Raw genomic sequence first — 11075 nt, 5'->3', positions numbered from 1 at the left:
TGTGGTCAGGGATGGAGCTGCCAGCACGTGGCAGCTGCTGGGTCCCCAGGCACTGACTTCATTCAGGCCCAGCCTGTGTGTGCTCTGATCCACGGGCCGCTGGCCATGCCCTCGGGGAGGGCGTGCACTCCTGATCCCCGGGGCAGGCTGGTCCTCCTGCTCCAAAAGTCTCCTTGTTTCCATCAGGAACCGAGTGCCTCCATGCCAGTCCCTGCTGGGCTCACCCTCTGCACCCTCCAACCAGCAGGGTCCCACCCCTGGGTGCAGAGCTGGCAGAAGCCTCTGCCTCGCTCGCCGGGAGCAGCTGATGCACAAACCTGGCCAAAGGCAAACATTCCCAGGGAATGATGAGAATATTGTGGAGGCCAGGCAGGACCGAGCTGCCAGACTGTCCTGGCCCCAAGCCCTGGCCTGAACTGCACTGAACTTCTGGGGAGTTTGAGGCTGGAGCTCGAGACGGAGCTTGTGATTTAGCCCAAGCAGCGTCTCACCTCAGAGCATCTCTGCAGGCCTGGGGAGCTCCTGGAGCTTCATTACCGTCCAGGGCTGCAGGACAGACCTGTCCCCACCTTGAGGGGACACCCTGTGGTGCTACCCCTCCCCGAGAGCAGCCCTGTCCTCCTCACTGGCCCTTCCCACCCACAGGACACAGCAGACTACGTGAAGCCGGTGACGTTCTCCATCGACTACGAGCTGGAGCAGCCGGAGCACGGCCCCATGCTGGATGATGGGTGGCCCACCTCCCTCAGGGTCTCGGTAGGTGCAGCACCCACCTCCCAGGGGGCCTTTTATCGGGCACCTGCTCAGCAGATGGATCTCTGGGTGTAACATTTGCTGTTTACCTTGATGTGTCCTGTGATGGGGTGGGTTGGGCACTGCTGCAGCCTGGGGTCACCGCCTGTGTCCCCAGCCTGGGGCACAAATGGTCCCTGAGCTGCTCCCATCGTCCCCCTCAGGTGCCTTTCTGGAATGGGTGCAATGAGGACGAGCACTGTGTCCCTGACCTGGTCCTGGACGCCAGGAGTGATGTCCCCAGTGCCATGTGAGTAGCTCACCCAGACCACCCTCCAACCAGTATCACAAACTGGGGGAGGCTCCAAAAAACCCATCCCCGACCCATGTTCCCTAAATTCTGACATCGCAGCTGGTGCTTCACCCAGCACCACCACGAGGTTCATCCAGCCCCTCCACGAGGTGCTCCAGCGGCTCTCTGAGCCTCTGCCTGCTCCCTGTCTGGAATGAATCAGTGTTTTTCCAGGGAACCCACAAAACAACTAATATTTGGTGCCATGGTGATGAGTCCCAGGGAGACAAATCACTAAATAACAGGGGGGGGGAATAAATGCAAGACTGGCATTACCCACCTGGCAATTACAGGCTTGACTCACGCACAGGAAATAATTGCACAGCACAGCTCGTTGGCTGAAGAGCTTTTAAAGGTCATTTGGTGAGTCCAGAGGAGGTCCTGGAGCTGCTCCCAGGGCTGGAGCCCCTCTGCTCTGGAGCCAGGCTGGGAGAGCTGGGGGGGTTCACCTGGAGAAGAGAAGGATCCAGGGAGACCTGAGAGCCCCTTGCAGGGCCTAAGGGGGCTCCAGAAGAGCTGGAGAGGGACTATTTACAAAGGCCTGGAAGGACAGGACGAGGAGGGTTGGTTAGATGGGATATTGGGAAGATATTCCTGGCTGGGAAGGTGGAGAGGCCCTGGCACAGTTTTGCCAGAGAAGCTGTGGCTGCCCCTGGATGCCTGGGAGTGTCCAAGGTTGGATGGGGCTTGGAGCCACCTTTGCTGATGGCATGGGATCTGCTCCTTCCTTGCATCCCATCTGTCCTGAGCCCTCCTGGTGATACCTGAGGAAACTCCACGCCATCAACCCCAAATCCCAGCAAGCAAAACGCTGGACAACGAGAGGAATTCTATTCCTCCTTCCGTAGCAGCACATCGGGACAGAGGGAGAGCCAGGGGGAGGATTCCCATGCACAGTGGGCTTCAAACCCCTGGGAATTTCCCCCCTCTCCCCCCGTTTCAGGGAGTTCTGCCGGCGGGTGCTCCGGAGGGGCCCCCCGGAATGCTCAGCCTTCAGCCTGTCCTTCGACGCCTCCGTGTTCGTGCTGGAGAGCGGCAGGAGGAGGGTGGCGGTGGAGGCCACGCTGGAGAACCGCGGGGAGAACGCCTACAGCACCGTCCTCAACATCTCCTTCTCCAGGAACCTGCAGCTCGCCAGCCTCATCCCCAAGGTGAGGCTCCCCCGGGACAGCCGGGCCCGATCCCAGGGGCGCTCCCGATCCCGGCCGGAGGATCCCGGCCCGCGTCCCAAAGCAGAGCCCAAAAAAGTGTCTCCATCCCTCATAAATCAGGCCTGTTTATGGGCTTCGTTTCTAAGCACTTCCAGCCCTTCCAGCTCTTTATTTTGGAAACGCAGAGGTTTTTAAGAGCCTGAAAGAAGGTCGGAGGCAGATGAAATTATTTCCCCCTCTTTATTTTTCTACTCCGGTAGTTTAAAAATACTCCCTGCCCGTGGCCAAGTTCCTGTCAGGGAGGGGATTTTTACAGCTGAGATGTAACTCCTGGAAGTCAGGGCTGATGGTGGGAGTGTGGTCACAGCTCAGTGTGATGCCACCTCTCTACAGCTGTCCCCTGGATGAGCCCCTCGTGGCCCATCCACTCCCCCCCTCCCCAAAATTTCACCCCCACCACTCTCTTGATCTCCACGTGACTCCTCCCTTTTCCCAGCGAGGTTTGGGAAATGTGCTGATGCTGCTGAGCCCTCCCTCATCCCCCCAATAACTTCATCCCCACCACAGATCCCATCTCCTGCCTCTGTTTTCCTCCAGGCCTTGCCAAGGGAAAATTGTGGGGCATGCTGCCCACAGAAGAAGAAAAATGCATTTTTTGAGGGCTTTACTGCAGATTAAGTGATGGAGGGGGGGAAACCCTGCCAGTGGTGGGTGACAGAAAGCCTCGAGCAGGAGTGGGGATAGGAAATATTTACAGCTGGTTATGGAAGTGTCACTGCGAAAGGGGGCCTGGCTGCTGCTCCTCAGAAGTCAGCACATTGCCAGCCCCGGGGGATGGGTGGATGTGTAAGGTAATAATAATAAGTAGCTGTGGCCCTAAGAAGTCCATAATCTCAGCAGAGGAGTGGGGGGAAGCTCCAGGCTCCTGCTGGGGGCTCTCAAGGCTGGGATGTTTCTGCTCCTGGGCAGGACTTGTCCGGTGGCAGCAGCTCAAACTGAGACCCTTGAGGGGTCTAACACAGGGGTGAAAGCTGAAACAGCTCTTTGTCTCATGGTGAGGGTGGACAGCTGCTCACAGCCAGGCTACAGACTCTTGCAGGGCTGCAGAGGAGGCAGAGCAGGGTTGGTGTCCCATCCCATCCCTTCCCGTTCCACCTGGGATTGGGCTTTGCAGTGGGCTGGAGACATGAAAGGTGTTCCAGCAGCAAGAATGTAATTGTTGAGATGAGGAGATTAAACACCATGGCTTAGCTGGTGGCCATGCAGAAAACGAGCTCCTGTTATCCCTCGATGCTCCCTGGGGACTCCTCATCATGGGAAAATCTCCTTCCCGGTTCCAGTGCCAAGAACAGGCGGGTTCATTCATTCACTGTTCATCCACTCAGTTCACAAAGATTTAAGTCAGAAGGCTGGAAGTTGTTTTTGCTAGAAATGCCCCTCTCCAGGAATGTCAAGGAATTTGTGGGAAGGATTCCCAGCCCTGCAGCAAGCGGGGTGGGTTGGGAGGTTGTTTTTTGGTGGGTTGGTTGTCCCGTTCCTTCATTCACAACTTTGTTATTTCGTTGTTTTGTTGCCTGGTGGGTTTGTTGGCTGGTTGGTTGTTTCTCCCAAAGGTCAAGCCCACTCTGAGCCCCGTGGGTATGTTTCCTGCTCTCAGGATGAGGTGGCCATGGGGGTCCTTCCAGCCTCATGGACACTTTGTGTCCCGTTTTAGGACGACACCGACGTCAACATCGACTGCACGGCTGACGACAGGCACCCCAACAAGAGAGTGTGCAACGTCAGCTACCCCTTCTTCAGAGCCAAGGCCAAGGTAAAGATGTCCCCCCCTGCCCAGCTGAGGCTTCACCTGTGGGACAGGAGTCCTCTGCCCCCGGCGTGGCCACAGGGTCACACCCATCCGTCTGCTGGGCTGGGCAGCTTTGAACAGGACTTTAAAATGTTTCTTCTCTCTCTCCGCCTGTTGTTGGAGTTGGAAAGGTGTGCTGGAGTGGTTGAGATGCTGCCTTGGTGCTGGGAGAGCCCCAAAATCAAACCCAGCTCCTGCAGGTCACAGAATTGGACTCCAGGCCTTTTCAGCATTTTAATGTTGGCTTCAAACTACTGATGGTGACTTCCCAGAGCTCCATGGGGATGAGGAGCAAGCTGTCACTCTTCCCTCCCTGAGAGGTTTTCCTTGCTTTAAGGTGCCTCTGGACCTTTCTCTGAGCCTGTCCAAGCCCCTTTGGGCTGTTGGTACCCCCTGAACCACAGCTCCCAGTAGTTCCCAGCACTCAGGATGAGCTCAGGTCCTGTGAGACATAAAGCCCTTTGAGAGCGTTAAATGCAGCAGTAAGGCGGGAAGGAAAAGTGAGGAGATGCAGCCACTGGGCATCCGTGTGAAATCCCACCCTGCACCCTCGTGGGAAGAGTGGCCAGCACTAGAGTGATGTGGAGATAAAATCTCCCCAGCTCCTGTATCCGTCTGAAGCTTGTCCTTGTCAGAAGGCTGCTGATGATGAATGAGCTCCAGGCACCTCACTCGGCTTTCAAGCTCCCAAAAAAGCCCTCTCAGATGCCTGTGGCTGCCCGAGGAGCCCCAGCCCAGCTCCCCATGACCTCGAGGGGCTGGGAATGCATCTGCGTGGCACCAGGTACTGCAGGTCCTGCCAAAGCAAGACAAGCTGGAAATGGAAATTTGGCCCCAGAGCAGCAGGAGCTTTAATATTATAGTCAGCTGTGCTGTCCCAGACAGTTTGAGGTCATTGCCACAGGCTGCAGATGTGACATTTATCACATTTTATTGTTGTTGGCTCTCCCAGCTGCCTCCCCCGGGCCGCAGATGGAGCGAGCGCAGCGGCCTCTCGCTGCCGCTCCCCGGGAGGGATCCCCTTCCAAAGGGGAGCTGCTCCCTTCTCCAGCCTCAGGGGGGAGAAATTGCAACATGAGGGGCTGGAATAAATCCTGCAAATCCTCCTCTGTTCCTGGAAAGGCTCTGCTCCAACCCAGCACCAGCTCCTGTTGGGATCGTGGCGATGCTCTAACCCAGAGTCCCTCATCCCTCCCTGGGGATGTTTTGCCCCCTCGTGTTTTCTCCACTCTGTTTCCCACTCCACAGGTAGCTTTTCGCTTGGATTTTGAGTTCAGCAAGTCGGTTTTCTTGGAGAACATGGAGATCTACATGATTGCCAGCAGGTCAGTGGTGGCTTTCTCCCTTGAACATCTTTGTGGGGGCAACAGGATCGTGGAATCCTGGAATGGTTTGAGTTGGAAGGGACCTTAGAGCTCATCCCATCCCATCCCATCCCCTGCCCTGGGCAGGGACACCTTCCACTAGCCCAGATTGCTCCAAGCCCTGTCCAGCCTGGCCTTGGACACTTCCAGGGATGGACCATCCTGGAGCAACCTGGAGGCTTCACCAGGGAATACCCACAAGGGAACCTGATTTCCATCCCTGTGCTCACAAATCAGGCTATTTTTATTTATCTCTATATTTATACCTATCACTTTCCCGTGTGTGTGAGGCTGTGCAGTCACTGCCAGCCTCTGCTGGATCTCCAGCCAGAGTTCCTTTCTCATCCACCCTCACACTGCAAAGATTTCCCAGGAAAAAATATCTCAAAATTCTCCTTACTCACCCTTCCCACACAGGGAGAGATTCCCAACAGGAAAGTGAAATTTCATTACAGATTAATTTTTTTTTTTTTTAAATTTTCATCAGTTATTAGAGCAGAGGGGGATTCACCTGCACCACTTAGAGGCTGCTGGCTGTGACACCTCTCTCCAGTCTTTTATGTAGATGGATAAAAAAATCACAGGATAAAATTGCTTATCTTTACACTTGGACCCCAAAGCAGAAGTTCAGCCCTTCCCCTTCCTATGACCCCCACAAAAAACTATCAGAGGGCATCAGGCTCCTGCCTCACCCCCTCTGGCCCTGCTGCTGTTCCAGTGACAGTGAGGAGAAGGAGAGCACCAAGGAGGACAACTTTGCCCACCTCAATTTCCACCTGAAGTACGAGGCCGACCTGCTCTTCACCAGGTGTGTGTTTGGGAAGGGGCTGCAGCTCCTGGGAGGTCCCAGGCTGCGGGGTGTCCCTTGGGAAAACCAGATGGGAGCTGGATTCCAACACAGCCCAGTGCAAACCTGGCTTCAATCTGGGGAATCTCTTTAAAAACCAGGGCTGAAGGGCCCATAAAATCCGGGCCATCCCTCGTAAAAATCACCAGCGACGAGGTGCTGTGCTCTCAGCACATTCACAGGCACAAGTGTGATTAAAGAGGTGTGAGGGCAATTTTTTAAGGGGAAAAAAAAGTACTTATTGTAGGTAATAATGTCCATAACAGGTGTTTCCAGTGTCTGGGCCTTTTGCCATCCCACTAAAGCCATGGGAGAGAAGCTCAGCTGAGGGATGTGTGTGGAATCACCAGTAACTCAGGTCCAGGACAGTGAGGGGTGAAGGCACAAATAATCTATTAACCTGATGATAGGAAAAATCAGAAGCACATTCCCTGGCACTGCTTTCTGTAATCCTTAGGAGATTTTTGAGACCTTCAGTCATTTTGTATTTTTGGTTTGGTTTTTTTTTTTTTAGCCTAAGACACTAAAAATAAAACCACTTTAACACTCAGGATTTATGGGGAGCGAGGGGATTCTCCTCTTAACAAATATCAGAATCGTTCTTCTCCACGGGAAAACTTGGAGGGAAAGAACAGCCCCAAAAAAATATATCAAAGTTGGGAACCTTGGGGTGAAAAAAGGGGACAATAACTGCAGAGAATTTGGGATTTGAGGCCATGGGTCCCGTGCCATGACATGGGCCAGCACGTGTCCCATCACAGGTGTTCCTGGATGGGATCCCACAGGACCCTTTGGATGCTCCTGGCTCCTTCCCCTCCTCTCCAGCTGCAAACCAGAGATTGATTTACCTCCTCTGACTCACACATGACACTCAACCCTCCAGCCAGGGCCTTGCATGTCTCTGTTTTATTAAAAAGGCGAGAAAATCCTGCAAAGAAAGGGAAAGTCCTGCAGGAGCATTAAAATCCCTGGGTTTTTTTGCACGAGGGGCAGTCAGGTGCTGGTTTCCATCCGAAATGGAGCCAGGAGGACCTCGAGCCCTGCCTGGGGAGGGAGGGGCTGGGGGTGCTGGGGCGCTTCATTCCAAGCCCAGCTCACGACTTGTCATCCCTTGTGACGACAGGACATCGAGCCTGGACTACTACGAGGTCAGGTCCAACAGCTCCCTGGAGAGATACGACAGCATCGGCCCCCCCTTCCACTGCACCTTCAAGGTGAGGAGGGGGCTCCAACCGGCTGAGGGACCCCCCCAGCACCACCCCAGAGGTGGGATGTGCCACGGTCACATCCCTGTCCTCTCCCCTCCCAGCTGCAGAACCTGGGCTTCTTCCCCGTGGAGGGGGTGACCATCAGGATCACCGTCCCCGTGGCCACCCGGGCAGGCAACCGCCTCCTGCTCCTCACTGACTTCCTGCTGGACCAGGTAGGGTGGGATTGCCTCCCAGTTCAGGGTCCCTGCTGACAGGGGTGGAGGAATGTCACGGTCTGTCTCTTCTGCAGCACCTGCATGCACGGCCTTGGCTCCCGCCCGGGCCCCTCCCTTTTGCATTCCCTTGGCTGCAAACACGGAGAGTGGCAGTGGCCAAAGGGTTTAGTCCAAATACTTCTCTGAGCTAAAGCTCCCTCCGGTGTGCAGTGGATTCCCGAGGGTCTGGGAAGCTGTGCATGGGGTGAACTCCGGGCTGCAGTGAGCATGGTAGGGGTGTGAGGGCTGGGAGCAGATCCCGGGGCATCCCAAGCCCGTGGAAGGAGCCTGGCACTGGGACAGGGTGCTTGTGGATGGATTTTGGGGGAATGTGGCTGCCGTGGTCCCTGTGCCCACGCCTGGGCTTCTCCCACAGGAGAACACGACCTGCAGCCTCTGGGGGAACACCACTGACTACAGGAGAACCCCGGCTGAGGAGGACCTGACCCGCACCCCTCACCTGGTACACACCCCATGGGGCTGATCCCGGATCCTGGGGCTGGGCTGCCCCCAAAACTGAGGGAAAACCCTGGAACAGGGATGCCCCACGGGCACAAGGTCCCTCCACTGGGGTCTGGTTCTCACTCCCCTCAGTGTGCCAGGGGTGGATCCCAGAGGGTTTTTCCCCCTTCCCCAGCCATGCTCCCACCCCACAAACCTCTCCCCCTGCAGAACCACAGCAACTCCGACGTGGTTTCCATCGACTGCCACGTGAAATTAGCCCCCAACGAGGAGATGAACTTGCACTTGCGTGGCAATCTGTGGATGAAGTCTCTGAAAGCAGTAAGTGGACATGTGGATTTTGAGGAGAAAACCCCCAAAGGAGACCTCACACCCCAAAAATGCCTGTTTTTTTTCTTGTCCCACGATTTCTTCCCTCCCATTAAGCCCGGACGTGTGGGCTGATTTTTGTTCCCAAAGCCCACATATTCCATCGGTGTGTGCATCCAGCATCCCACACGGCTGGAATTTAATCTCATAATTAATTTATGCAAATTTAATTCATTTTAAAAGTCCTTTTTGCTGTCATTCAGCCACACTCTTTGCTTGACCTGCATCCTCCTCTCCCGCGGATGTGCCCACGGCGTTCCTGAGGGATGCAGAGCCGTGGGGAGGGGGGTACCCACGGGGGTGGTGGGTCCTCTGCCAGGCCTGATGCTCATCTCCAGCCCCTCTTTGTGCAGCTGAAGTTCAAGTCACTGAAGCTCACCACGAACGCCGCTCTGCAGCGACGCTTCGGGAGCCCCTTCATCTTCCGGGAGGAGGATCCCAGTCGCCAGGTGAGCCCCCGTGGGATGGGCACACACGGAGCCAGAGCTTTGGGATACTCCAACACCCTGCTCTGATCCCAGTGGGAAAAGCACCGTTGGTTGGCAGAAGGGCTGGAGTGACACACGCCGGGGCGCTGAGCTCTGCAGAGCCCGGAGAAACTCGGTGCAGTTCTGGCTCTCACAGATCACTTTTGGTGCTCTCACAGATCACTTTTGGTGCTCTCACAGATCACCTTTGGTGCTCTCACAGATCACTTTTGGTGCTCTCACAGATCACCTTTGGTGCTCTCACAGATCACTTTTGGTGCTCTCTCCTCACAGATCACATTTGAGATCTCCAAGCCCGAGGAGTCGCAGATCCCCATCTGGATCATCCTGGGGAGCACCTTAGGAGGTCTCCTGCTCCTGGCCCTGCTCGTCCTGGCGCTCTGGAAGGTGAGCAGCCCCTAAGCCACGTGTGTTGGGGGCTCAGTGGAGACCCCAGCGCATGGACAGACCCCCTGGCCCTACAGCTCCATGTCCACACCCCCCCGAGCGCCTCAGCACCACCAGGAATCACCAAAAGCTCCTCCAACCTCTTTCCTCTCCCATCTTCTCTGTATCCAGGGTCTTAACCTCCTGGAGATACCCCATTAAAGGAGAAACTTTTCCCAGCAATGCCCCGAGATGACAGGGGGGTTTTGTTTCTCTTTCCTCCCCACAGCTGGGATTTTTTAAGAGCGGGAACCGCAGGAGAGCGGCGGAGCAGGAGCAGAATTCCATGGGGCTGGAATGACACTGCCGGGGCCAGGAGCCCCCCGTGCCCCCTCCCGGCCCCTCGCCAGCTCCGGAGCAGGAGGTCACCTCGATCCCGAGGGATTTGGGTGCTGAGCTGGGGTTTGCATCGAGAGGAGAGAACACCCCTTTGTGTGACATCACCTGAACTGGTCCAAAAGCCAAAAAAACCACCCTTAAACGCACCAAAAAATCAACTCCAAACCTCCTCGTGCCACGGCAAGAGGAGCTTCGAGCTGGGTCTGCAACGAGGTGGCAGCGACACAGGGGGATGAGGGGCCACCAAAGCGACGCGTCCCGTGGGCTGGGACAAACCACGGGGCTGCAAAACTCTTTACAGTAACAATATCCATTAAAAATAAACGAGGATTGCTCATTCCTGTGGCGGGGCTGCAGCATTCCCTGGGCTTTGCTGGCCACGGCTCTCAAACTGCCTTCGTTGACAGGAGTAATTAGGTGGAGATTTTAATTTGCCGCCTTCTGAATGCACTGAATGAAACGATAGCGAGTTAAAAGCACCTTAATGCGAATCTCCGGTGTCCAGCTGTACATAATTATTCTACAAATATTTACCTGTTGAAGGAGGGGGAAAAAAAAGAATTAAAAACTATTAAAAAAAAAAAAAAAGGGAATTCAAAGCAGTTTGATGGGTTTTCTCCCAAGGGAGCAGTTTGGGAGAGCTCGTGGCCAGGAGGGCCCTCACGTGTATCATACCTGTACATACCTGGGGTCCCCCCAAAAGCAGCTGATGGTGCTGGTGGGCGGCAGCGTGGTCCTTCTGCATCCCAGAATTATTTATGCTAATATTAATTTTATGGATGGAAAAAGAAAGCAGGACGCCTGCGGGGTGTGGAACGAAGGTTGGTTGTTAAATGTCGTCCTGGTATTTTTTAAGGATTAAAAATAAAGTATTTTAAAACCGCCCGGGCTCTGTGTCCCCTTCTGCGCCAACTCGCTGGGTAGGAGGGGGGTGCTCTGATCCCACTGGGATTCAGGGCAGGGGGATGGGGCTCTGACCTCTGATTTTTTGTGGGATGGATGGGAGGTTTTCCCAGCCTGTTTTCAAAGGGATGCTCTCAGCTGGGATGATGCACCTTCGTGAGCCCAGGGGAAGATTTGCTGCACAATCAGCCCCAAATTTGGTATAAAATGGGGGTAAAAAAACCCAAAATGAGATTTTTTTCGTTGCTGGCATCCCCAGCTGGAATGGGAATTCTCCGTGCCCGGGTTTCTGGCTGGCTGGGGTGTGGGTGGCCCGGCGGGGGTGCAG

At 55.3% G+C, this 11075-nt stretch overlaps 1 protein-coding gene across 1 annotated transcript in view; it reads left to right on the top strand.

Moving 5' to 3' along the window:
• ITGA11 (integrin subunit alpha 11) overlaps nucleotides 1-10417 on the top strand; it is a gene marked incomplete at its 5' end in the record, with an annotated part of 13224 nt that extends 2807 nt beyond the window's left edge. Inside the window, 13 exons of the mRNA XM_027898686.1 lie at nucleotides 646-756; nucleotides 957-1042; nucleotides 2028-2235; nucleotides 3950-4048; nucleotides 5333-5409; nucleotides 6167-6256; nucleotides 7419-7509; nucleotides 7605-7718; nucleotides 8137-8223; nucleotides 8433-8543; nucleotides 8945-9040; nucleotides 9353-9466; nucleotides 9735-10417. Coding sequence (XP_027754487.1) covers nucleotides 646-756; nucleotides 957-1042; nucleotides 2028-2235; nucleotides 3950-4048; nucleotides 5333-5409; nucleotides 6167-6256; nucleotides 7419-7509; nucleotides 7605-7718; nucleotides 8137-8223; nucleotides 8433-8543; nucleotides 8945-9040; nucleotides 9353-9466; nucleotides 9735-9806 — 1356 coding nt within the window. The remainder of the gene's footprint in view (nucleotides 1-645; nucleotides 757-956; nucleotides 1043-2027; nucleotides 2236-3949; nucleotides 4049-5332; nucleotides 5410-6166; nucleotides 6257-7418; nucleotides 7510-7604; nucleotides 7719-8136; nucleotides 8224-8432; nucleotides 8544-8944; nucleotides 9041-9352; nucleotides 9467-9734) is intronic.
• Between the last annotated feature and the right edge of the window lie 658 nt (nucleotides 10418-11075).

The sequence above is a fragment of the Empidonax traillii genome, unplaced genomic scaffold (assembly GCF_003031625.1).
Source record: "Empidonax traillii isolate 1590-97213 ecotype Southwest subspecies unplaced genomic scaffold, ASM303162v1 scaffold616:size383281, whole genome shotgun sequence".
Taxonomy (NCBI): domain Eukaryota; kingdom Metazoa; phylum Chordata; class Aves; order Passeriformes; family Tyrannidae; genus Empidonax; species Empidonax traillii.
Note: the sequence above shows the minus strand (reverse complement) of the source record. Positions and strands in the feature narration are given on the sequence as shown.